Source organism: Acomys minous (assembly GCF_964271855.1).
Source record: "Acomys minous genome assembly, chromosome: 12".
NCBI lineage: Eukaryota > Metazoa > Chordata > Mammalia > Rodentia > Muridae > Acomys > Acomys minous.
In genome coordinates, this window is record NC_140493.1 from 23,767,226 (window position 1) to 23,793,457 (window position 26,232).

At 53.6% G+C, this 26,232-nt stretch overlaps 1 protein-coding gene across 2 annotated transcripts in view; it reads right to left on the reverse strand.

The window, feature by feature from the left end:
* Positions 1-6,900: 6,900 nt before the first annotated feature.
* Positions 6,901-26,232, reverse strand: part of CYTH4 (cytohesin 4) — a 28,051-nt gene continuing 8,719 nt past the window's right edge. For both annotated transcript variants that reach the window (XM_084802979.1, XM_084802980.1), the window contains 10 exons: positions 24,793-24,859; positions 23,248-23,366; positions 22,171-22,251; positions 20,828-20,940; positions 19,074-19,222; positions 13,410-13,521; positions 11,338-11,414; positions 10,507-10,578; positions 9,955-10,109; positions 6,901-9,300 (listed from right to left, as the gene is read on the reverse strand). In XM_084802979.1, the coding sequence (XP_084659105.1) occupies positions 9,228-9,300; positions 9,955-10,109; positions 10,507-10,578; positions 11,338-11,414; positions 13,410-13,521; positions 19,074-19,222; positions 20,828-20,940; positions 22,171-22,251; positions 23,248-23,366; positions 24,793-24,859 (1,018 nt within the window). In that variant the 3' untranslated portion in view covers positions 6,901-9,227. The remainder of the gene's footprint in view (positions 9,301-9,954; positions 10,110-10,506; positions 10,579-11,337; positions 11,415-13,409; positions 13,522-19,073; positions 19,223-20,827; positions 20,941-22,170; positions 22,252-23,247; positions 23,367-24,792; positions 24,860-26,232) is intronic.

A 26,232-nucleotide genomic window follows, 5' to 3' on the forward strand; every position in this document is an offset into this window, starting at 1 on the left:
ATGCTAGCCTGACTGTTTTGGTTACCCTTTCTCCTGCAGGCACCCTGACCTGCTGAGCCATCTCTGCAGCTTGGCACTGGGTCTAGAAGCATATAAAACTGGAAGCAACCTAAGTCTCCGGCCAGGAGAACAACAGAGTCTGCAATGTGTGGCTACTGCACAGTTAGAAGGAAGCTTTGGCCGGGCGTGGTGGTGCACACCTTTAATCCCAGCACTTGGGAGGCGGAGGCAGGCCGACTGTTGTGAGTTCAAGGCCAGTCTGGTCTACAAATTGAGCCCAGGACAGCCAGGGTAACACAGAGAAACCTGTCTTGAAAAAGCAAAAAACAAAACAAAGCAAAACAAAACAAAAATAGGAGGAGGAGGAGGAGGAGGAGGAGGAGGAGGAAGAAGCTTGGGAAAGAGAAACAGTATGGCACAATGAGTTTCAGGTCTGCCCAAGGCTTTCCCCGGGTTTAACACCAGGCAACCTGATTCTAGAATCACCTCAACTCTGAGAAAAATGGGGACGCATGGCCACCTGAAGTGTAACTGCTGTTAACCCTGCGGGCAGGTTTGTCCTCTTCTGCCCTCTTGCTGGGCAGGGGGTGGCATGGTACTTCACTCCTCTTGAAGCTTGGTGACTGTATGACTTCTACTTGTCAGTGAAACACGAGAGGAAATGACTGTCCTGCCCAGACAGCACTGCTCCGGGTCTGTGCTAAGATGGCACCTAGACAGGTTGGGTCCCTGAGTGTCTGTGACAGAGACTCTTGCTCAGCTATGTACGTGGTAGCGCAAGGACACAATCTTCATTTGCAAGTGTTGTGTGACACTATTCCTGGAAAGACACGGACAAAGGTCTACTCACTCCAGACAGGGAGCCAATGACACACCCAAGTATGGATATCATCAATGTCTAGTCTAGTTGGTAAACCAATGATTTTTTTTGGGCGGGGCGGGGGTTACTTACAGGAGTCTGGGTGAAGAGTTACTTAAAGAGAAGGAAATGACTCAAAGACAGCTGCATGACCAAGGCCCATCCCAGCATAGGCGACAGCTCACGCAATCTGGCAACCTGGAACACATCGCATAGCCAGCAGGCGGCTGGATGACTCAAGAGTGTCCTTTCTAGGTAGCTCAGTTGGTCTGAACCAGTGGTTCTCAACCTATGGGTTGTGAACCCCCCCACCTTGGGTGTGGAATGACATTTTCATAGATAAGGTCATATCAGATGTTTACACTACGATTCGTAACAGTAGCAAAATTACAGTTATGAAGTAGCGATGGAAACAATTCGATGCAATTGAAAATAAAGCAATGGAAATGGTTGGGGGCTACCATAACATGAAGAATTGTATTAAAGGGTCACAGCATTAGGATGGTTGAGAACCATTGCTCCAAAGCTCTTCCTGGTCACTCATCTGGTCTCTGCCTCTTTTAAGCAGCTCAGCCTGGAGGGTGGTCCCTGCTAAAGGAGGGGCCTAAGTGAATCTGGTCAGTTTCAGGGACTTCCTGAAGACTTTGAGTTGTTTACTTCCCAATTTAAGAGAGCTTCCCAGTAGGATGGAACCTTTAGAAGAGTTGGTCTCTAAGGGAGCTTCCCTTCAGGATGGAATATTTTTATCTCACAGGAAATTGCTGCACTACAGCAAGGGATTCGGGCTTGTTAGTGCAGGATGCTCTCACCTGCTCTGACTGGTCCTGTGGGACACGTGAATTCCACCATACTAACGCAGATGCAGACCACTAAATTGTATCCGCAGTACCACTGCAGAGGTCTAACTCATTAAGTATGTGGGTATGCTGGACAGGCTTGGAAATGCTGGCAGTACCAGGTATGCTAAAGGAAGTTTTGTGACTTTTATTTTCTTCTCTATTACACTGTCCAGTTTTCTACATGGAGAATGTCTTATTATTTTTTGATGGTGGATGTTTTTATTAAATAATTTCTTTGCAGCTGAGATGGGTCCTCTCTGAGCCTTTATTTACTCAGGGAAAATCATAAAGGGAGAGGAAAAGAGATAAACTTTAGTCTCAGAGGACACACAAGCTGTGGAGGTTGTGGATCTGACGCTCAGTAGAAGGATCTGATCCCAGCCCGTACCCTTCAAAGGTTGGCACCATTATGATAACCATCTGTTCCTAACATTCACCTATTGGATGGGATTGGTCCTGTCTCCCTGTGGACTGTGGGAGGAATTGATGACACATGTCCAGAAGATGGAGGACTCTTCTGCCTGTGGGGGAGGAGGAATCTCTGTGTTGGTGCCTTAACAATGGTGAGCCTTCATTTCTTGCAAAAGGAAGGAAGGAAGGAAGGACGGAAGGGGAAGAGAAGGGAAGGGAAGGCAAGGCAAGGCAAGGCAAGGGAAGGGAAGAGAAGGGAAAAGAAGGCAGGGGAAGAGAAGGGAAGGCAAGGCAAGGCAATGCAAGGCAAAGGAAGGGAAGGCAGGTTGTTGTTACTGGCTAAGACATCCCTGGGTGGCCCTGTGATTAAACAAGAGATGGGATGGAGTATCTCAGAACCAGCTGCCCAATACTTAAAGCCTCCGAGAGGGCAGCCCCAGACCTCCACATTCCCTTTTTCTCAGCTTCTCCACACTCCCTTCTTCTCAGCTTCTCCACACTCCCTTCAGCTCAGCTTCTCCACACTCCCTTCAGCTCAGCTTCTCCACGCTCCTTTCATTTCAGCTTCTCCACTCTGTCACTGTACCAGAAGCTGAACTGTATCCACAAAATTGAGACAAGAGAAAGGCTGGAGTCTTTGGGAAGAGCTGGCTGGTCCTCTATGATACAGGAAATGGTCCCCGCATTGGAGAACGCAGTGGCAGGAACAGAACCTGTTGGCGGAGGCCCCAGTGGAGTGGCTGATCTGTGCTTGGCATTTGGGGCTGTGGCACCAGTGCTGGCCCAGGTGGGCTTTGCTGGGCCATCTGTGCCTAATGTGGAACACTGAGTCTTGGAGAAATTAAGGGGAGGCTGAGTAAGGAGGTACACACTGGGACCCTTAGAATTTCAGAGGCTGAGGAAGGGGGTCACGGTGAATTGAGGCCAGCGTGGATTACAGAGTGAGACCCTGTCTCAGAAAACAGCAATCCCCAAAGAACTGCCCATGAGTTCTAGGCCAGCCTAGACTGGGGGATCCTATTTCACATAACCAGAACCCCAAACAGTTCTCCTAAGAAAAAGAAAAGCAAGGGACACCTCTAGGGGCCTTAGCAGCAGGGCGGTTAAGGCTGCTTCACTGCAGCCTTTACGTTAAGAGATGCCAGAGGGCTTGGCAGAGGCCAGGGACCTCTGAAATCCATAGAAATTCTACTTCTGTGCTGGGCGTGGTGGTGCACACCTTTAACCCCAGCACTCGGGAGGCAGAGGCAGGCGGATCTCTGTGAGTTCGAGGCCAGCCTGGTCTACAAAGCGAGTCCAAGACAGCCAAGGCTACACAGAGAGACCCTGTCTTGAAAACCCAAAAAAGAAAAAGGGGGGAAAAGTCTACTTCCTCTTTGGTGCTATCCTGAACCAGTAGGCCATTCAGAGACCCTGGGTCTTAGGATCACAGCTGGGAGTCCCCCAACTTTCCAGTCAGGAGGTGAGTTGACAAGGTCCAGAGACAGCAGGGGCATCTGGCACAGCACCACGCAGCCGGCCAAGGAGAAGCCAGGATTTGAACTCAGCTCTGCAGTTACTTACAATATGCCATTGGGCCAGGGCAGGGTGACCAAGAAAGGGAGATAGGACAGGATCAGGAGGGGGTTAGTAGGAGGGCAAAAGGCAGGTATAGCAAGGCAAGGAGAGGGCTTCCTGTTTAGCCTGGGTAACGGTCCCAATAGGGGGTCCTGCAGCCCCGTCCACTGACTGTGACCCATTCACCCCGAGCTTGGCCTTGTACCAGGCTGTTGGGGAGCCTGGAGACTCACCCCACCCCACCCCACCCCCCGACATTCAGTCTGCTGTCACCCAGCCACCATCTCCCTCACATACTTGCCAGCCCCCTGTGTCATCTTCCTTAATCCATCCTGATGGAGAAGTCCCCCAGAGAGACTCTGAACGCTACACACAGGCTAAGGCTGTGCGTGTCTGGGCAGGCAGGCTCTCTGTCCCTTTCTATCTCCTGTTGTTCTAAGGTAGGGTTCTGCCCCCTGCCCCAATCCACCAAACTGCTCCCCACTTCCTACATGTGTACAGCTACTGTTTGGGGGAGTCCCACACCTCAGGCTGCCATGCCCCCAACCCCTCCCTGCTCCTCCTTTGTTTCTCTGTCTCCTGTGACCTCTGACCCATACACAGTTCATCCTGGGTCCTAGTGCCAGGCCTGCAGCTTGGCACTGAAAAGCTGCCCTCCCTTTCCCAAGTTCCATGGAGTCTGGCTTCTCCCCTAGAGAGCACTTGGGAGCTTTTCTGGTAAAGGAAGCATCACTCCGTCATTGGGGAGAAGCCAATGGGATGAGAGGAGGAGGCAGGGCCTGGTGAATGTGGGGACAGAGAGGGTCAGCCACTGGACTAAGATCACACAGCAACTTGGAGAACATGGAGCATTGGACCTTAACTGTCTCTCTCCGAGGGGCCTTTCTTCAGCTATTCTGGGTGAGGTCAGCTGGTGCCTGGGCCTTGTGGGCCAGAGCGGCTGTTTCCTATTGCTAGGAAGGAAGGGCTTGGCAGTGCCCTGGTAGGAGGAGGCTTTGCCTTTGGTTCTTTGATGCTTGTTCTCTCGAACCCCTGGGGGAATGCCTGAGTCATCGCCGAGCAGCAAACATATTTAGCTCCTTTCATCATCCCTAATAAATCAACTTCTCCGGGTCTCTCCTACCTGCCTCCAACTCCAGGTTGCCTGCCCCCCATCTCCCGTCGCCTGACATCTGGACACAACAGAGACTTCCAGTCCCCTAGGTTCCTGGCAGTGGTCCCCTTGCCGCTTCCTCTCTCTCCCCAGGCTTTCCGGGCCAGGCCAGGCCTCCCTCGTGCTGGGCTGGCCTCCGTTCAACAGCTGCGGACCTGGAGCCTTTCAGAGCTTCCTGTAGCTAGGAACTGCCAGGCATGGATGCAGCCATGAGCAACAACTGCTATAGCTCAGCCCTGAGCCTGGCCATCACCCCAGCGCCCTCTCAGCCCATTGGGGGCTTGTGTTGGGGCCCAGGGAACTTCCCCAAACACTTTACCTCATCCTGTCTCTTATGGGTCCTGGTGGCAGGAGGACCCCAGGATTCTATTGGGCTTGTATTTCGTGGCACCTCTCCCAGGAAGCTTCCTGATTTGCCTCCTTACCTTCTTCAGGGAGTCTCCCCTCCCCCAGTGGCCCTCATCTGCTTTGTCTCTCTGTGACAGCATGTAGGCAGTATGCCTTGTGAGGATAAAGCAATAAACAGCATGTAACACCCCCCCCACCCCCACCCCGCAGGGAGCTGCGTACCATTGTCTTAAGCTGTGTGCGCCGTGTGTGCCCGTGTGTCTGAATGCACACGTACACGCACGTATGTGTGTCACAGCATATACAGGGGTCAGTGGGCAACTTTCAGGAGTTGGTCCTTCTATTTTTATTTTGTGTGCACTGGTGTTTTGCCTGCATGTATGTCTGTGTGAGGATGTTGAGGCCTCTGGAACTGAAGTTGCAAACAGTTGTGAGCTGCCATGTGGGTGCTGGGAGTTGAACTCGGGTCCTCTGGAAGATCAGCCAGTGCTCTTAACCACTGAGCCATCTCTCCAGCGAGTCGGTCCTTCTGTTGTGGGTCCTTGAGATCTAACTTGGATCCTCAGGCTTGGTGGCGGGTGCCTTTACCCATTAAGCCTTCTTGCTGGTCGCACTGGCCTAAGCATTTCATGTATACTTAGCCAATCCCTCTTTACAGGTGTGCAGTCAGAGGACTTCAACACTGAGGAAATTCCTTAAGACATGAAGAGAGCAAGCCTTTGAATCCAGGCCTTCTGAGAGGCTCTCATTGCTGTCCCTGCATTTGGAGTAAGCGACATTCGGAGACCTGCTCATCACCCCCTCCCACCACCCCAGCCTAGGGCAGAGGCTGCTCTGGACACATTCCTGAACCCCCCTTGTCTGTAGACATCTCCATTAAAGGGTAGTGACATTAAAAGAATTCTCAGGGAGGAAAATCTAATCCAAAGAGGGGTGAGCCTGTTTGGAGGTGCACAGCCCCCTAAGAAGGCAGGAGAGGCAGGAGAGTGTGGTCTCTGTGAGGAAGGAAGAGGCATCTATAGTGCTGCTCAAGGACACAAACGTTAATCAGTCAGGTGCCTCCCAATTCCCTGAAAGCCCACACCACCAGGTTCTGTGCTGGTCAGGCGCCTAGGCTCTGCTTTTCCAGCTTCGGAGAAAAACACTCATCTATGTGTGGTGAGCGCCCCCTGCTGGTCACATTTAGCACTACACAGTAGCAGAAATGGGTGACAGCAACCCGGGCGAGATCTGGAACAGTGTCAGAGGGACCTCCCAACATATTGTTGTGGTATGGTCTTGGGCTGTCTCCTGTCCCTAGAAACACCTATCTTTTTGGATTCACGGTTACAGAGGCCCCACACCCTGGAAGCTATTGATGCTGAAGCCTCAAGTGTTTTTGTTATTGTTTTTTTTTTACATTGGGTAACTTCAGTTAAACTAACAATTATTTTGAACCCACTGTGTGCCAGGTGCTCAGCAAGCACATAGTCAGACCTACATGGACCTCACTGTCTGGCAGGATAAGATGACTCTGCAATACAGTCCTGGCCCTCTAGCCTGGACAGCCTCCTCTTATCGTTCATCTGCCTGGTCCAGCTCTCTCACCTGTCTCTCCCATTAGACTTGAGGATTTTTTTGTCCAACACAGTCTCACTCTGTAGACCAGGCTGGCCTTGAACTCACAGAAATCCACCTGACTCTGCCTCCCAAGTGCTGGATTAAAAGTATGTGCCACCATACTCAGCATGCTATTTTTAAAAATTATTATTTTTATTATTTATATTTACGTGCGTACATGTGTGCCATGTATGTGTTTACTGTGTGTCTGTGGAGGTCAAAAGAAGAGGTTGGATCCCCCAAGTTACGGACAATATGAGCTACCTCATGTGGGTGCTGGAAACCAAACTTGGGTCCTCTGGGTAGAGCAGCAAATGCTCTTAACTGTTGAGCCGTCTCTCAAGCCTTCATACTTGGATATCACTGTGGTCACGGGGGTCTTTGGATTCTCAGCTTTGTTGTGGAAATACTCAACACATGGCCAAAAGAAGGAAAATATGGGCAAGCTGAGCAAGTTCAGCCTCAGGATCTTTGAGGAGGGCTCTGAGGGTGGGATTTTAGGCCGAGGGCTGGATGAGGGAGACAAGAGGTGGCTCCAGGATTCGAGAACACTGGATCATGAGCCCAGGCCTGCCAGTGCCTGGAACAGGGCCTGGCACAGCTGTGGCACTTTATGAACATCTGTGAGAAGACAGAAAAGTTACACAGTCCTGCCCCACACTGGTCCTTGAGCCAGCCTGTGCTTACATCCCTCCAGAGGCGGTGTCCTGCATCTCCCTATCTTCCATGTCAGCCATTCTAGTTGTAGATCTTGGGTTACCTTCTAGAAAATTCCATTTTTCCCTGGAAAAACCAACTCAGAACCAGCTCAGCCTAGCTCCTCCCTCTGGCCCATGGAAGCCCATTAGGAAGTTCAGATCCTGGGGAACTTCTGTCCGGCGTGGCATCTCTCCCCAGTGTCCTAAGGACCACCAAGTGCTCCCACTTCCTGGTCTGGGAAAGGGATGAAGGGGAAGGACCAAGGAGGGGTCAGGGATGGTGACACAATCCCAGAAGGCTAGCCTTCTATCCACGAGTTGGATCATGAGCTTTATTCTTGCTTCTAAGTGTTACAGCAGGAGATAAACCGATGCCCCCCATCCTGGTGCTGGGGAAGAAGTGGAGGATGAAAGGGGAGGGGACAAAGGTCAGACAGCCTCTGTGAACACAAATACATGCCAGAGGCAGAGGAAGACTTTTAGCGTCCCTTAATACCCTAATGGGGACAGCTGAGGTGGGCTCAGCTCACAGGAAAGTCCTCAACTGTCCAGCAAGGGCTCCATCTACTGGTGCCCCAGCTCCCAGATGTATGTCCATCCAGAAATAGAAGTCCCACTGCTCCCACCGCACTGCTCTTCCGGACCCTGCGGGACTTGTGCACATGTGGGCTCCTGCAGAGGATGAGGGCAGCCTGGCCGCCGCCTCATGCTCCCGCTCAGGGCCTAGGCAAACACAGGGCCCAGGGAGTCCCATTTCTTGCCGCCTTGCTGAGGAATTTTCCCCTGGGGGTTCCTCAGGCAGGAGAGGGGGTAAAAGTGCTCTGGGTGAGTGGGTGGGGGAAAGCCTCCTCCAAGTAGGACCTCCCTGGTGACACCACAACCTGCTGTATATGGAAAGCTGGGGTTGCAACTGGCAAGAGGCTGCAACAGGGGCCCATTCTGCAGCCCCTAACTACCCTAGCTTTGCTAGCCAGGCATCTAGCAGTGGTGCCATGGATAAGAAAGAGTCTGTCACTACCAGCTGGCTCTCTGTGCTGTCCAAGCAGCCCTCCTGGTGGGCACAGCCTGCAGCCTTTTCCTCTCCCATTTTTCTCAGCTGTAGGTCAGATCTGCCACCCACAGATACTGCCTCTGCCTCGAGGGTGTCCCCTGCACACCTTCGCACGTCAGCGTCCTTGGGAACGGTGCCAGCAGTACCTCAGAACTTTCCAGCCCAGTCTGTCTGCTTCAGTCACCTGGTATCCAAGCTCCCCCTGGGAGCCAAGCTGACCACAGAACCCGCTGGGCCAAGGGATTTCCTGTCTGAACTCTACCTTTTTTGGTAAGACCCAGAGGAGGGCTGCGATTCAGCAGAGGAGGGTGTCTGGAGCTTTGGGATCCAAGCTGGGTGTATTCTGATACCCTGGGCTGGCAGGGAGGACCTGGCCAGTCTGAGGGAAGGGAAACCTCAGAGCTGGAAGCCTCCAGGGAGTCCGTTGTCCTCCTACTGGGGAGGGAAAAGGGGTGAGACACAAGGTGGTGGGCTCAGGGCTGGCTCGCCTCCCATCCTCAGCCACAGTGGTCCAGGACAGAGCTTCATAATTCTTCCTGACAGGCATCGCTGGTGATGCTCTGTGTCCTCTGAGGTTCCACATCCCCCACAGCCAGTTCCAGTGATGGGGAGGGGCAGGTTTGTGAGCAGGAACAGGCGCAGCGGGTGAAAGGTGTATCTCCAGGTACCGCACAGGCTCTACTGGGGCTGGCAGCTGTCACCTCCTGGAGGCTCACTGCTTGCTGACAATCTTCTTTTTCCGAGCAGACAACAGGTCATAGAAGGGGACTCGGGTGATGCTGGCCCTAGGGGTAGAGGAGGAAATGAGACTTCGGGGCTTGCTGTAGGGTAGGACTTCCAGACTTATGATCTAGGGTGTGTGGCTCACCCTGTTGCATGGGAAAGGCCAGGGACAGATGTAGGGAAGCCCACCCTGCTGGCCTCGTCCCATAGGCAGGCTCAGGAAGGATGCAAAGCCTCAGGTTAGAAGGTGAGAGCCCATCAGAGACTCTCAGACTCCCCTCCAGTCCTTTTTGAGACCCAGGAGAAGCAAGAGAGGTAGTGATGGAACCAGCTGGGCCCCTCACTGCTGTGTGGCTCAGGGTAAGGCTCTGCCATTTCTGGGCCTCTCTGACTCTTTAAGTTTCTAGGACACAGTCCTTGTCCAATGGCCACTCATGCCTTCTAACTTACAGGTCTCCCACTTGCCTGTCTCTGTGGTATTGCATCCCCGTCTCCCTTCCCGCCTGAGTTCCTTGCAAGCACCAAGTGCCTGGGACCTCCCACCGAGCCTTTGAAATTGGTCTCTTCCTTCTGTGATCCCTGGACTTGGCATGGTGGTTGGCTCAAGAGAATGCTCGCCAATGGCCACCAAAAGAAGGAAGCCCTGGAGCTCACTCCTTTACTCCCAAAAAGTAGCAAGGTGAGAGGAGATGCCCAGTGCCCCCGCTGCCCCTCACCTGATGGCCTCAATCCACTGGTCCCTCTCTTCCGCATTGGCAGCTGAGATGCGATAGGATTCGTGTTTTCCCTCCACCACTTTGCCGTCCCCATCTGTCTTGCATGCCTTTATCTTCTGGCCTCGGCAGCTGGGGTTGTACAGCTCCAGGCAGAACTGTGGGAGGTGCCAGGTGAGAATGAGGCTGGGGGGGGGGGTACAGGCTAGGCTACTCCCTGGAGTGGGGGGTCACAGAGGCAAGAGCAGCATTCCCACAGAATGCCCACCCCAAACAGCTCACGGGGAGAGGAAAATAAACACCTACTATGAACCGGGCTCCCTAAAATCCCATGTAATAGATGAGGGAACCAAGGCTCAGAAAACAACTGTGATTTAGAAGTACCCCAGTTAGAGTCAAGCGCCACAAGACGACTGAGGCTTGCCTTGTCAGTGGCACTGACTGTCCTGTATGCAAAACTTCGGGAAAGACCCTATAGAGTGGCCGGGCCTCGTGGCGGGTCCCACATAGGCCCCCTCCCTCAGGCATTCTGGGAATCCCCAACTCGACTCTCACCGGCTTCTTGGGGTCATCCACCTTCTGCACAGAGAGGTTCTCCAGTGGGATGATCCCCCGAGGTTCCTTGTCCTAAGGAAGTGAAGTCAAGGGCAGGAAATGAGCTTGGGGCCTCCTCAGACCACCTCTCCAGACCGCCTTGCCACAGAGGGGTACAGCACTTGAGCCTTGGCTGGGATCTGGGATACCCAAATAAAACAGTTTTTCATTTGATTTTATGTGTAAAGGTGCTTTGCCCCTGTAAGTGCAGTGCCCACAATGGCCAGAAAGGGACATCAGATGCCCCACCCCCAACCAGGACTGAAAGAAGAGACATTTGTTAGCCACCATGTAGACGCTGGGATTTGAACCCGGGTCCTCTGGAAGAGCAGCTAATGCTCTTCACTGTTGACCCATCTCTCTAGCCTCCTCCCCCCTTTATGGTTTTCTGAGGAAGGATCTTGTTTTGTAGCTCAGGCTGGCCTTGAGCATGTTAGGATCCTCCTGCCTCAGCATTCTCAGTGCTAAAAATTATGGGTTATGAGCTCCTATGCTCAGCCTTTAGGAAACCCATCCATCTTTAAACAATGGTTCAGGGCCCCACACATGTTGAGGCTCATGTTTACCACTGACCCACAGCCCGAGCCCATGAAACCCAACTTCAAGTCAGGGCTTCCTCTTGCCCAGCACCCTCCTCCTCTTTGCCACCCAGGTCTCCACGTCTGTGAAATGCAAGAGTCCCTCAACCCCGAGAGCTCAAAAAGAGTCCCCGCACTCTCTGGTGGGGGCCAGTGGCTGGAGGGGCCAGTTGGGGCTGGATGTGTCCCGTCCCTACCTCCCCCGCGCACTCACAGTGGTGAACTCGAAGTAGTAGAGGCAGTTGTCTGTGAGGATGAACCAGCGCCGCTTCCATGTCTTCACTCGCCCCCCTGTGAGAGGCCGGAAGTGTGGCAGGTCAGCCTTCCTCCTCCTGGGCCACCAGGCTCCCCCATAGGAGAGCCGTGGAGCCTCACACGCCCTCGCTGCTGCTCCTCAAGCTTCCGGATTCATCCCGTCTATATCTCAAATGTTAGCGGCTCCCATCATCCCATGTCCTTGTACTAGGTTTCCCAGAGATCAGGCAGAGGGACAGCGCCACTGTTCCCTGCTCTTCCTGGCCACTGCCCTGAGCCTGCCCTGAGCCCACACCCAGTCCCAAGCTCGTTTTTTTACGCGGTTTATGGTCAGTACTGATTGTCATGTTGACAGGGCCTAGAGTCATCTGGAAAGAGGCCTCTGGGCCTGTCTGTGAGGAGGGTTCCAGACTGAGTTAACTGAGGCAGGGAGATCCATTTGAAATTGCGGGCAGCATCGACCCCGAGACTGGAGGTCTGGACTGAAAAGGGAGTGAGTTGAGCACAGGCCTTCAGTGCTGTCTGCTTCCTGACTGTGGGCACACTGTGACCCATGGCCCCAAGCTCCTGCCTAAGGAGCTCTCCCCTCAGAATCAAACACACCCTTCTTTCCTCTCCTAAGCCACTTTTGTGAGGTATGTTGTCGCTGCAGCGAGAACAGTAGCTACTGCAGCATTCTAGCTTTGATTGATCAGGCCTTGGAGAAAATGAGGAAGTGAATTCCTACGGTTATTCAAGAGAGGGAGGCCCACTGCCAATTGCATTTTATAGATGAGGAAACCAAGGCTGGGAAAAAAAACGAGGCCATGTGTTCTTGGTCCTGTAGGAGGTGAGACTGGGGTGTGCTGACAGACAGAAGGCTTGGTGGGCATCTGGGATATGGGTGAGTCTGCTATGTTCGAGGCACATGGTAAATAACAGGGGCTGCCAGGCCCAGGTCCCTTAAGATGAGGTATTTTTCTTCATCTGTCTTGGAAGACCATAGTCCCTGCCTGGTTGTCCATGCTGGGGAGGCTCTGGAGGAGCTGGGAGTGTTTCTGGAAGAGTCAGGGCTGGCTGCTTCCCTCAACCATGGGCGCACCCACCGATGCGCACACTGTGGGTTTGTCTGAGATGCATGTTCTCTCTGTCCTCCTGATTCCGGGACACCCGTCCCTCTGCTGCCCTAGATATGACACTTGCTGGCTGTGTGGTCTTGAGAAGTCATCCCAACCTTGGTTTCCTGAGAATGGCCACCCAAAGGGTATGCTGTTCAAAGACCAGCACCTCATGTCCAGTAGGCCTGAACAGAGGGGCTCTGCCTGAATCCTTTCACCATCCCTCTGGGAGAGAAACAGAACTGTCCATGGAGCCTCTGCCTCTCCCTGCCCCCTGCACCCCCAAGACAGATGGATGGGCAGAAGGGAAGGTGTTTTTAATGTATGTATGGATGAGCAGACATATGGATGGTTGGATTATGTATGGGTGGATATATGGATGGATAGATACATGGAGAGGGGATATAGGGATGGGTGGATATATGGGTGGGGGACATATAGAGAAGTGGATGGATTCATATATGGATGGGTGGCTAGGTAGGTACATGGGTTGAGGGATGGGTAGATGGATGACTGGATGATAGGCAGGTGGGGGGATGGATAAAGGAGTATGTGGATAGATAGATGGGTAGGTGGGGAAGATGGATGGATGACTGGGTGGATGGATGAATGAGGGGTGGGTGGGTGGGTGGGGGATGAACAGATGAGAGGACAAATGTATAGGTAGATAGATGATGAGATGGGTGGGTGGACAGATGAGTGGCCAGGTGGGTGGATGAGTAGACAAATGAATAGGTGGGTAGGGGAGTGGGTGGGTAGATGGATAGAAATGATAAGCAGACTATTGGGTTGGGGGTTAGGAGACCCAGGGCTGAGCAGGTCTACTCCTGAGGGGTGTGTGTGTGTGTGTGTGTGTGTGTGTGTGTGTGTGTGTGTGTGTGCCAGCCACATATGAGCAAGTTAGCATATCAGAGTGTGTACACAGAGGTCTCACCCAGCTTGAGCAGCCAGCCTTCACGGTCAGGGTTGAAGAAGGTGTGGGTGAGGTCACCGCCATCGTCCTCGGGGATGGAGAAGGGTTCACTTTTGATGCTGTCAAACAGGTTCTGCCCAAGAGGAGGAAAAGGATGGTTTTAGTGCACTGAGAACGGGCCTGGGCCACCTGTGCTGGGTGGCCTTTGGCAGGTCAACACACTCCCCATCCCCTCAGGTGACTGGTGCTCTCCTTTTGCACTGGCCATACCCAGACCCTTGGGTGCCTTCCCTTGTGTTGCCCCAGGGCAGAGTGAACAGGACAGATGCCTTAGGTCCATACCTGGGGACACAGACACACATGTCCACCCTCCCTGGGCACAGCATCTGGAGTAGGAACTGATTCAGGCACTGCTCACGAAGGGAGATGCCCCTCTTATACTTAGGTGGGTGGTAGAACCTTCTAGATAACACATGCTGAGGGAAGGCTAGAGGAGGCCGTGGGGAGGAGAGGATTGACTGCTTCAGTCTCAGAGGCCCAGCAGAAGGAGAGGGAGGGGGGCGCTGACTACAGTGTCTATCTAGGCTGGGCTCTTATGGGGATTAGGATATACAGGGTCCCCCAAGAGCTGACTTCAGTCCACCATGCATGACTTTCTGGTAAAAAGCTGCTTAAATATGCAAGCGGTGACCCTGGAGGTATGCAAGACAGGGCTGAGATAGCTCCTACCCTAGGGTGAGGTGTGGGTGCAGACCCACTAGAGCGTTTTGAATCTCCAGTGGGCCACTGGGCTCCCCCCACAGCAGTAAGACTGTCCTTTTAAAGCATTCTAACTTGTTCCTGCCTGTTAAAGGCAGAAGGCACTGGGCAGCCATCACCTATCAGTGTGTCTGGCTTTGCGGTGATGTTTCTAGGTATTGTAGCGGGTGATTTCACACCTCTTGCTATTTCCTTCCTATTTACTGCCATAGGGTCCTTCGCCTAGGGGTCCCCATGGGGTGCAGGCTTGAAGCCTGCTTTCCTGAGTCTGTGGACGAGGGGCTAAAGCATCCTCCAGCTAAACCTTTATGTCCCCTCCCAACCTCACTGTGGTGTGGGGGTTAGAGGAAAGTGGGGACCAGTTTCTTTTTGGCTGGTGTGGGGGGCAGGGGTGCACAGGAGTGGGCGTGGCAGACTTTGTCAACCCCCAGGCGGCCTGGCTAGTGGAACGAATGTCTAGGACAGGAAGGCCCTCCAGTAGCTGAGCTGTCAGCTCAGACAAATATTAGGGAGGCCGGAGGAGGCCTCGGGGTGACAGACAGGGAGGGCCTCTGCCTCTGCTAAACCCACAGGGTACCTGGAAATTTCTGCGGTCACCTTAGCAGCGTATGTATTATGCCTCACGGAGGTGGCACAGTGCACCCACACTTCCTGTGTCTTGAAAGCACCCTGACATATAAGTACCGCGCACTAACCTATTGCGCCACTAGCCCAAGGGGCGTGTCCCATGAAAGTCTTCACTCACCAGGAAAGTGGGTCAGAGGAGAGGACATCTTATTGGGACTTTAGGTGAGAGAAGCATGGGAGAATGGGGAAATAGAAGGATCCAGAGGGTCCTAGAAACCTACAAGAAGAACATTATGGTGGGCAGATCTGGGCCCAGAGGGCCTGCTCAAACTGAGGCACCAGCCAAGGACAATATGTGCAGTAAACTTTGAACCCCTACCCAGATCTAGCCAATGGACAGGACATTCTCCACAATTGAGTGAAGAGTGGGGATTGACTTTCACACGAACTCTGGTGCCCTATATTTGACCATGTCCCCTTGATGGGGAGACCTGGTGGCACTCAGAGGAAGGATAGCAGGCTACCAAGAAGAGACTTGATACCCTATGAGCATATACAGGGGGAGGAGGTCCCCCTCAGTCACAGACATAGGGGAGGGGAGTAGGGGAAAGTGGGAGGGAGGGAGGAATGGGAGGATACAAAGGATGGGATAACAATTGAGATGTAATTTGAATAAATTAATAGAATTTTTTCTAAAAAAAAAAAGCACCCTGAAGCCCCTTGTCACTGAACAAAACCACCTCACAGACCTCTCAGTGCCCTGAGGGTCCCTGTGGCTCTCTGGCCCTCATCTCAGAATCTCTTCTCTCTTCTCTGTCTAGGTTGTTCAGGGAGTTGGGCGCCCCGCTTCCTTCCCCCCATGCATTCTATGTGCTGGGAAGACTAGTTTAGACAGAGGCACATGACTCCAGCCAGTCAATAGGACTGAATTCCAGGAGTTTAGTTCTCTGGGAGAAGCTGGAAGCCTGGACCTACTTGGGCAACTCTGTAGTAGCCAGGGTCTAAGAGATGGCCAGTGTGCAAGACAGTCTTGCTGTGACATGCAGCCCCTCAGACCACCAAGCTCATGGATCTAGCCACATCTGAAGGGAACAGAATCTCTCCTCCTCCTCCTCCTCCTCCTCCTTTTCTTCTAAAGTTTTATTTATTTATTTATTTATTTATTTATTTATTTATTGGGTTTTGCATGTATCTGCATGAGGGTGTTGGATCACCTAGAACTGGAGTTACAGACAGTTGTGAGTTGCTGTGTGGGTGCTGGGAATTGAACCTGGGTCCTTTGGAAGAAGCAGTCAGTGCTCTTAAACCGCTGAGCCATCCCTCCAGCCACATGCCCGTTACTTTTAGTGATATTAGTTGTGATCCTCCCAGCCATGGCGGCAGGACAGTAAGGCATGAAGAAAGAGGTATCAAGATTTACATATGATGGACAAGCAAGATGGGTCGGTGGATAAAGGCACTAGCTGCCAACGCCAATAGCCTGAGTTCAATTCTTTGGAGTAGCTGAACCAACTCCTGCAAGTTGTCTTCTGACCTTCACGTGTGTACTGTGGCCACATGTAAGGGGCAGAACACACAGGAGAAGAGCCTTCATTTCCAAATGCTGGGGAGGGCATTGCTATGTGAGGGACCCCCTCACATATATGTGGATCTGTTGGTCTGCAGCTTTTGGCCCTCAGTCATGTCCCAGATCTCTAGCTCAATAAACCCTATTTCTGTCACTATCCCTGTGTCCATGGGCCAGTTCTTTGTTCCAGGACACAAGAGCCTGGAAAGCTGAGTGGGTGCTCTCTGGACTCAATTCCTCATCTGTGACATCGGGAGGTAGCACGCTCAAGGCCTCTCTTCTCAAAAATCTCACCTTCTAGTCCCTGTAGGGGGCAGAGCTCAGGAGGGAGTCAGCCACAGCTTAAGCTGGGACTCCCCCATCACAGATGAAGCCGCTGGTCAGCCACCTCCAGTGGCACCCTGTGACCTTAGCTTGACCTTGGGAACATGGGGGACACAATGACAACGTGCCTAGGACACTGCCTGCTTTGACAGAGAGGCCTGAAAGCTGCCATTCATCTCCTGCCTCTTTGTCCAACTTTCTGCACCTAGAACTTTTAAATACTCTGTCCCCGCCTGTCTGTCCCCTACATCTACAAGACACCTCCCATAGTCTTTCCTACAAGCATACCCTGTAGGGCTGTGTGATCTTGGGGTGACCTCCCTTGGGGCACATGTCTGTGCAAATTTGCTTTCGTCTCTTGGTGTACTTAAAAGCATTTTGTGGCTTCCTTGGCAGTTGAGCAACAGTGGTCCACAGAGAACTCACTTCTACAAGGAGACAATGCGACACTGGCTTCTTGCTTTCAAAATATTAAAATGAAGCCAGGGTGAAGAGGGCCCTGAGTCCACGTGAAAACCCAAGATGGCTCTCTGAGCAGGCCTTGGCACTCTGGGGACATAGCTGGGGAGCGAGCTCTGCAAACTCCGAGTCCAGCTGCGGGCTGAAGAGACAGGCCGCCAGCTGGCTGAGGCTCCCGCTGGCCCTGCTCTTTGCCTGCCTCTGCACTGCTGACCAGGGTGCCCGACCCCTCCCAGGCTTCTTGGACAGATTGGAGGCTACATGGAGAAGACAAGCTAGCCCCTCTCCCCCAATTCCCCCCTTCACAAGAAAGTTCCAGCCTGGGGATGGGAGAAGGGAACCACACGGAGGGATCTCTGAGTAGAAGGCAGAAGTGGTCGTAAGCCTCAGGGCCCCGCTGGGAAGCGTGCTGACTCCGCCCCCAACCATGATGCCTCTAATGCCCAAAGGTTCCAGCCTACACCGAGGGCCGTGTTTGTTTTGTTGGCTTCTTTTTACTTGTTTGTTTTCAAATGGCATCTTCTACAGCCCAGGATAGCCTCAAACTTGCTCCATAGCTAAGAAGGCCCTTTGAACTCTTGATCCTCTTGCCTCCACCTCCCGAGTGCTGGGAGTTTAGTGCCAATGCTGGGAATTGGGCCCAGGGTCTTGTGCATGCTTGGCAAGCACTCTACCAGCTGAGCCACACCCCCAGCATGTCTTTAACTATTCTTTCTGATGACACATGCTGCCTTTAAAGCCTCAGTTGAGAACAGGGCAGGCTCTGTGCTTAACACTTAACAAAACGGCTGGTCACCCCCACTCTAGGAGGAAGCGGTGCACTGAACCCCAGTGAGTCACCCATGGCCACCTAGCAGGTACACAAGGGAGGTGGGGCTGACTAGAGCTCCAGGTGGCTCTGGAGCATTTCCTAGAGTGGCTCCTGCTGGACCCATGATGCAGTGCTCAACTCTGAGGGGCTCAGAATCAGCCCAGGCTCTGATCTGGGGTCTATGTCCTCTCTGCTGACTCATCCTGGGGAGATGGAGGTGCTCAAGTCTCAGGTGTCTCTCCTCATTGAACCATATGACTATTTCTCCCCAGGTCACGCATCCTCCCCCGACCCCAGCCCTATGTTTGCAACAGTCTGGTTCCGTGCGTTCCCAAGGCTGGCCACCAGCACCCAGGCACCTTGTTTGCATCTACCCCGTACTGGGGCCTCACCCTGGATGCTGACTCCTCCTCCTCCTCTTCAGCTAGACCCTGCTTTCTCCCTCTGGAAAGCCCTGCTCGTCCAGAAGAGCCATTACCAGCTGCCAAAGCCCAGTATGGAGGACACCTGCTCTGGCCAGGTTTCTGGGGTGACCCTTTTGCCAGTCCCGCCCCCTTGTGGCAGCAGCATATCTCCCTGTAGTAAAGCTCCCACAGTCAGCATGGGTGACATCAGGGAGTTTTGGGGGCGGGTGAGTGTCTGTGTAATTCACAGGCAGATCCCTCCCCACAAGGCTTGGACTTGGTCTAGGCAGGACCTGTGTGGAGTCTTCCCTTGGTCCCTGTGCCAAGAACGGGTTTTGGTGCCACGTGGTGGGGATGCGGTGTTGGTTAAGGGGACAAGAGGCTTGGGACTAGCCTTGCTGTAGAGCTAGCGGGGGACTGTGGCTTTCCCCATCTAAGGACCCCCAGCTAAGCACTTTCTCCCTGTGGCTTGGAGAGTGGGGTTCTAAGCTTAGAAGGTACCATCCCCTTTTTATTGGGCAGCTCTCAGGATGGACCCTATGGCCTGTGCATGCTTTTGAGTCACATTCTAGGTCTAACGTACCATTTGAGGGTAATTATGAGTAACAGCTGGCCACAGTTGCCCAAAATCCAAATCTGAAGGACATCTCATGGTCCACAGACAACCTTGTCCATCTGAGGCCATGCTGAGGATTGTGAAGGCCCCGCCTCACAATAATGACTAGGCCGGTGGGCCCTTGTGCCCTCTGCCTTTGTTGTATCCCAGAGAAGCGGTGAGGGAGTGGCGTGCTCACCCGAAGCTGCTCCTCCGGCAGGTCGCTGCCGTTGTTGATACCTCGATTCATAGACACGAAGCGCTCGAAGGGCGGTCTGTCCCGGACGTTGGGGTTGTGTAGGCCGGTGTTGAGCATGATGACGGAGAAGGACAGCACGTAGCAGGTGTCTGTGGAAGCTGGCACTGGTCACAGTCCTGGCCCAGGTCATTGTCCCCCTCCTCTGGCCCAGTCCTGGCAAGGCCCTGAAGGTCCACCCCGCCCCAGGCCCAGGCTGAGCTTGGCAGACATTCAAGGCCCAGCCTCCCTCCCACTCGTGAAAACGTCAGCTGCTGCTCTGCCCCCTGCAACGGGGTGGGGGGGGTGGGGGTGGGGTGCCCCTCCTTCCCTTTCAGAGCCTGCTTGCCATCAGCTGCAGCCCTTCCCGGCCCGCCCACTCTGTTCTCTGCCTCCTGGGAACTGGAGCTCATTGTTAGCCCGCCCCGTTAGCTGGTTTGTTCTAGGCTGCCTGGTAACCTGGCCGCCCCTGCAGGCCGTGCTGCCAGCAGCCCGGCTGCATTGTGCAGACCTGTGTGCAGGCTTGGGGTTGGGGGGAGGTGGCTTCTGTTCTGGGTCTCCTGAGGAACTCAGCAGCTGAGGGGGCCGGGGCCCAACCCCTTGACCTTCAGCCTGTGTACCTGTGACTCTCAAAAGCTGAGGTTACAGGAAGTGGTGATTTGCCCTCCCTCCTGTAATAGCAGCCTGGGCAGGAGCTCAGCCCTCTACACCCACAGGAAAGGGTTCAGGTGTGGCTGCACCTCCATCTTAAAGATGAGACACTGAGGCACAAGGCGGTTGAGTCAGATGCTCCAGGACACACAGTGACAAACTGATCAGATGATTAAAATGCCTTCTCTTCTAACTGCCCTGGTTGACTGCATTGATTGACACGGGGTCTCACAAGAAGCCTAGGCTGGCCTTGAACTGGCAGCAATCCTCCTGCCTTCAGCCTCTCTAGGGCTGCTATTATAGATGTATGCCACCAGCCCTAGCCTCCTAGCACTGTACTGTTCTGGGTTCTGGGGGGGGGTCGCAGGTGACCATGAGACCCCCGTACTCATGCCTGTGGCGGCTGTTTAGGTGTGTGGAAACTGGCAGGCAAGCCAATGCCAGTTCATAGGTCAAGGCTAAGTGCAGCAAAGGCTCCAGGGGACTTCTGTGCTGCACAGAGCAGGGGGCGGGGGCTGTCTGACCTCAGGACAAGTTGCTTCTTGACTGACTCTGGCTCCTGCGCTTATAAGAGACTGGCATGGGTGGGGGGCATTGCTGCTGCTGCTGAGAGGATCCGAAGGCCTTGCATATATAAAGTCCCTCACCAACTTGGCTTGTGGTATGGTGGCTCCTCCCTCATCCTGTCCCTTTCTCAGTAGTTGGTTGCCCTGGGAGATGGAGGTGTGAGTGACTGAGCCTGTTGGTCACCTGCTCTGTCCTTTGCACCTTGTCTGCACTTCCCAGGATGTTACATGTGCTGGAGCCTTTGTTTAACTGGCAACATTATGCAGACATTAATCTTATAACATCCTAGAGAACTCCTACTCATCCTTCAAAACCCCAGTCTGATCGTGAATTCTCTGAGAAGCCATCCTGTACCCTACAACCCCATACACTGTTCTGTTTCTCCCTGTTCTCTTTCTTCCCAGGACCGTGCTCCAAATAGGCATGGAGTTGGTGCTCAGTGAGGCTTCAGTAAAGGCCTGAATAGCTGAAGTGCTTGCTGGACATGAGGAGTCTATCACCTGTGGACCGGAAGACACCGGGGTTACAGAGGCAGTAGCGAGCAGCGAAGGCTTCCATCATGCGGTCAATCTTCTGGGCCTCGCCCGGCAGCCGGAAGCTCCACAGGAACTGCCTAGGGGGACAGAGCCATGAACAGTGGGGCAGGCAGGGCTCTGGGTGGCACCACGCAGTGCTCTGCCTCTGTCCCTGGGAATGGGAACTGGTGACCTCCTCTAAGCCCCAACATGGGGTGGGTGGGTTCAGATGTGAAGGCGCCAAGAGCAATGGAGGATGTGGAGCTGCATGAGCTTACAGAACGCTGGTATGGAGCAACAGGCTCTGGCTGTGGACCCCAGGCACTGCCTCTCCTGGATGTACCCCTCTGTTCTGGGACACAAGCTTCCCCCTAGTTCTGGGAGAAGGAAGGAAGGAAGGAAGGAAGGAAAGAAGGAAGGAAGGAAGGAAAGAAGAAAAGAAGGAAAGATGGAGATGAGCGATTCCTAAGTCCTTCTTCCAGGAAACCCATCCTGCTTGGATGGTAGTAGCCTTGTCCTTCTCTGCCTTGCAAACTCCTACTCATCCTTCAAAGCCCAGATCAAATGCCCCCTCTTGGGAGCTGACTTCCAGGCCTTCCCAGCAGCAGCTTCAAGGCTTCCTAAGTGACATGAAGTTTCCCTAAGACTTAAAGCTGGCATGTGTGAGACCAGCTGTAGTGGGTTACAAGGCTTTCCTCATTCAGTCCTTCTGCCCTCTGGACTTGGTACCGATTTCCATATAATAGATGAGGAAATAGAGGCTCAAGGAACCTTCCTTCCCTTTCTGGTTTTTTGTTTGTTGTTTGTTTGTTTATAAGAGAGGGTAGCCCAGGTGAGCCTGGGACCCACTATGTAGCCCAAGCTGGCCTGGAGCTCACAGCAATCTCCCTCCTTCAGACTTCCAAGCCCCGTGCTTCCAAGTGTGAAGCACCGTGCCCACATGGTGCCCATGGATGTGTGCCCATGGATGAAAGCACAAGTGGCAACAAGCAGCATTGGAATCAGGTAATCATAAGCCATAGCCACCGTGTTCTGCACGGAGCTGGACACAGGGAAGAAGTTAAGACGGGCTAGCATGTATTGATGCTATAACACAGTGACTGCTATGAGGAAGGACGATTGCAAATATCCCAGGCATAAGGACAGTGGTGGATCCAGGAGAGGCAGCAGCAGGCTCCTGAGCCTGGCACTCTCCTGCCTCAGCTCTGCAGGGCTGTGTGCTTCTCTCACTCAGATGTCCTTCTCTGCATGCAGGCCTGGGCTGGATCCCCATGCCCACCCCTATCCCCACCCCCAACCCCACTGTGTCCGCTGCCTGCAGTGCTCACCTGAGGGCTTGAACGAGGTTGAGGTTGGCAAACTCGTGGCAGTCCACAAAGGCTTGTAGGACCTGCAGGTTGATGGGGTCCCTGAGGGAGAGAGAGGACAAGAGGACACACTCAGCAACTTGCCAGGCCCACCTTCTAGAGAGGGAGAGATTACATCCTTGCCAGCCTAGTTACACTGTGGAGCACGCCTCTGTTTCTGTTGCTTCCCTTGTCTCACTCTCTTACACACACACACACACACACACGCACGCACGCACGCACGCACGCACGCACGCACGCACGCACGCACGTGCGCGCCAGCCCCTAGTGGTGAGACCTGGGTTCAAACCTTTGGGCCCCTGAGTCAAGTTCCTCCTTGGTTACTTCCTGCCTGGTGACCCTACTTAAACCCATGCACACCCCCACACCCCAGTTTCCTCATCCGCCTCGGGAGACGCAGGCCTCTCTACTTCCTCCCTCTCCCTAGCTCTCAGGTCAGGAGTCTGTGAGCCACCTCACTCAGCAGTGTGAGGAAGGGCTGGTGACTCACGGAGCCTTCATCTCTACAGCCCATCCCTTATCAGCCAGAAGGCGGTCCAGACACTTCATGGATGCCCCTGCCTCATCCCCTCCTCCCTATCCTTCATTCTCTTCAACCTGCTGCTGAGGTGAGCTCTTTCCGCCTTAGGGCCTTTGCACTGCCTATTCTCACTGTTTGCAATCCTGCAGTGTGCACTGCCCCCACTTCCTCCTGTATGGAAACCAGGGCCCCAGCTCAGAGCTCTCTGCTCTTTGGCCTCCTTTCTGCCTTCTGTGTACCCGGCAGAGCTCATTTCTGTCTCTCACCCGTGTAGAAAGCCCGAGTTTGACCATCTTATCGTATACAGCCAGCATTTGGAAGAGAGCTTGGAGCACAGTAGACGCAAACATTATTGAATGAATGAATGAATGAATGAATGAATGAATGAATATGCCAGAGCCTGGGAGTCAGTGCTCATCTCAAGGCCTAAGTATAACCAGGCTTCCCCAAGCACCCTCCACCCTGAGTGGTACATCCACCCCCACATCCCCACTTCCCATGTCTGGGGGTGCTCTTACTTTTCCCCCAAGTAGGTGCCGATGGCTGTCTTGTTTAGGCCGTCACCCTTGTACAGGAACTGGGCGATGTCCTGGACGTCAGAGGTCAGCAGCTTGTGCTCAGTGAGATACTGGATGCCCTGGATGTGACGCAGAGCCCATGAGCAGCTCCCCCCCCCCCACCCCAAGCATAGGACCCCAGTGGAGGAGGGGAGGAGGGGGGGGACCTGGTGTTTGGACTCCACATAGCCTGTTCTGGGATGGTGCTCTCGAGCTGCCTTTGAGAGGTGGTGAGCTCCCCGTCCCTGGAGGCACGCTAAGGGAGCTAAGGGAAGCATGCTCATGGCAGGTGCTTCCTGGGGTCCCTCCAGCCTGGCATGCTTAGACTAACCCTCCCGTGGCTGCCAGCAGTCACAGTTCTAAGGCTCGGTGATTCAGTCTCCCTTTATGTTCCCTCCAACCTCTTATTATTTCAAATAGTTTCATTCCACCACACTAGCAATCTGTGCCTATTGTATACAAGTCACACAAACCAGCTAAATCAAAAAGAGAGGAGACTGTACAAACCCGACCTGGGAGGTAGCCAGCCTCCATGGCAATGACCTTCACTGCCTTTCCCTGGTAGATGGGAGCATGTACCCCACCTCCTGTCACCTTGAAACCAGCTGCTCAGGTACAAACAGCCACCCCTCTGATGTGTGGAGGTCATGGACTGGTCCCTTGGGTTCTGGGTTCTTATATCCCTGCCGGGCATCCTGTGAGCAGAGCTGCGAGCATGTATGTATGTTTGTATGAGGGCAGATAAGTGGCGCAGTGGTCCAGGGCCTGTGTCTGTGACAACTGAATACACATGGCTGAGGCAGTCTCAGTCAGAGCTTGCATTCTATGCAGCTGCCTGGAGCCTTGCCCTAGAGCAGTGTTTGGCTTCCTCCTGTGGCTGTCCCTGCAGGAAAGGGAGCCCACTGGGCTCCTGGCGGAGTGAAGGGCTGCTGGCTGGCTCTGAAGCCATGGACAACAAAGCTTCTGAATGAATTTCTGCAGCCTGGGCTTGGAGGCCATGCTAGGGACATGGCTCAAGGTCTAGAGGCCTCACTGCCCTGACCCCATTCCAGAGGAGGGCATAGGGCCAGGGAAGAAAGAGGATTGGTCCTAGTTGAGGGGAAGTCATAGCTCCCCTATCTCTGGGCTGCAGTGCTTTGGAGTGGGCAGAGGACAGAGGGCAGCCCCAGCTGGGGGCCCAAAGCTTGTCCCTGAGGGGCCTCAGCTTTTCCCTCTGTTGGGTGGGCTGTGGGGGTCAGCTACAAAGGTGGCCAGAAGGAGGCCTCCTCCTCAAGTTAGCTATGCACCATAGTGAGACCCATGTCCCCCTCGTGTGGCCACATGGATGCCCACTTTGGTGGTACCCATGTCCCCTCCTGTGGCCACACAGATGCTCACTTTGGTGGTACCCATGTCCCCTCTCTTGTGGCCACATGGATGCCCATTTTGGTGGTACCCATGTCCCCTCCTGTGGTCACATGGATGCCCACTTTGGTGGCACCCATGTCCCCTCCCCTGGATGTGTACCTTGGCAGGGTCCATGTTGAATTTCTTGCGCCCGATACACATCTCCTTCTCTTTCTGTGCCATCCGGCTGTGAACAGAGGCATATCAACATGGTGGCTTCAGATGCCACTGTCCCCCACAAGCCCTCAGTGAGCCTTCCTCAGGAAAGACAACTTGTCCTTGGAGCTCCATGTATATAGGCCCAGTCCTTTTGTCTGGACCACCTGGTAGAGCAAGAATGGGGTGGGTATGGGGGGTGTTGAGGGGCAGGGCTGCAAGCTGAGTTCTGAACTCTGAACCTCTCAGGAGCCCAGCAGAGCTCACAGGAGAGTATGCAGGGGCATAATGGGGCCAGTGAGAACATGGCCCCAGAGGCTGTTCCTGAGCACAGGCCTCGCTGTATTTACTCTTGGGCCAAGCCACTAGAGGTGAGTCACTTCATCCTCCTCCCTCCCCAAGCCTCAGTTTCCTTCTCTGCAAGAACCACCTGCTGCCCTCACCCAGGGTTATGTGTATGTCGGTGTGCACACATGGGTGTGGACATGCATGAGGTGGTGGCGAAGCAGAGGTCTCAGGGGGTTGGGCAGGCTCCTGGCAAACCACATGTAGCTCTATAGAATTCTAGCAGCCATGCCCAGCCTGTTGGCCACATATGGCTGCATTTGGCCCAGGAGAGCCCTGTTGGCCATGCATGGCTGCATTTGGGCCAAGAGAGCTATGAATGTCACCCAACACAAAAGTAAACTTACTTAAAACATTAAGAGACTCCATCCCACCATTTGTAGCTGAAATGTCATTTTGTTGTTTTATAATGTCAAGAGGTTGGGGTCTAGGAGACCGTGTGGGAACCCAACTTTCTCCTTATACAAATGGGGAAACTGACCCAGGCATGGTGGCACACGCCTTTAATCCCAGCACTTGGGAGGTAGAGGCAGGCAGATCGCTGTGAGTTCGAGGCCAGCCTGGTTTACAAAGTGAGTCCAGGACAGCCAAGGCTAACATGGAGAAACCTCGTCTCGGAAAAAAACAAAAACAAACAAACAAAAAACCCAACAACAACAACAACAACAAAAACCAAACCAAACAAACAAAAAAACAAAAACAAACAACAAACAAACAAACAAAACAAAAAACAAATGGGGAAACTGAGCCAGGTGGTGATGGCTGCACACAGCTTTAATCCCAGCACTTGGGAGGCAGAGGCAGATGGATCTCTGTGAGTTTGAGGGCAACCTGGTCTACAAAGTGAGTCCAGGACAACCAGGACTATTACACAGAGAAACCCTGTCTCAAAAAAAAAAAAAAATCAAAAACAAAAACAGATGGAGAAACTGAGGCCCAGAAAGATGGCCCAGTCCTAGAGCAAAGAGCCAGCAGGAGCCTTTCTGTGTGAGGAATGAGGTAGGCCAGTGGAGCCTACTCCAGGCCAAGCTTCTGGTCCCCAGTTACCAGAGTTTCCTC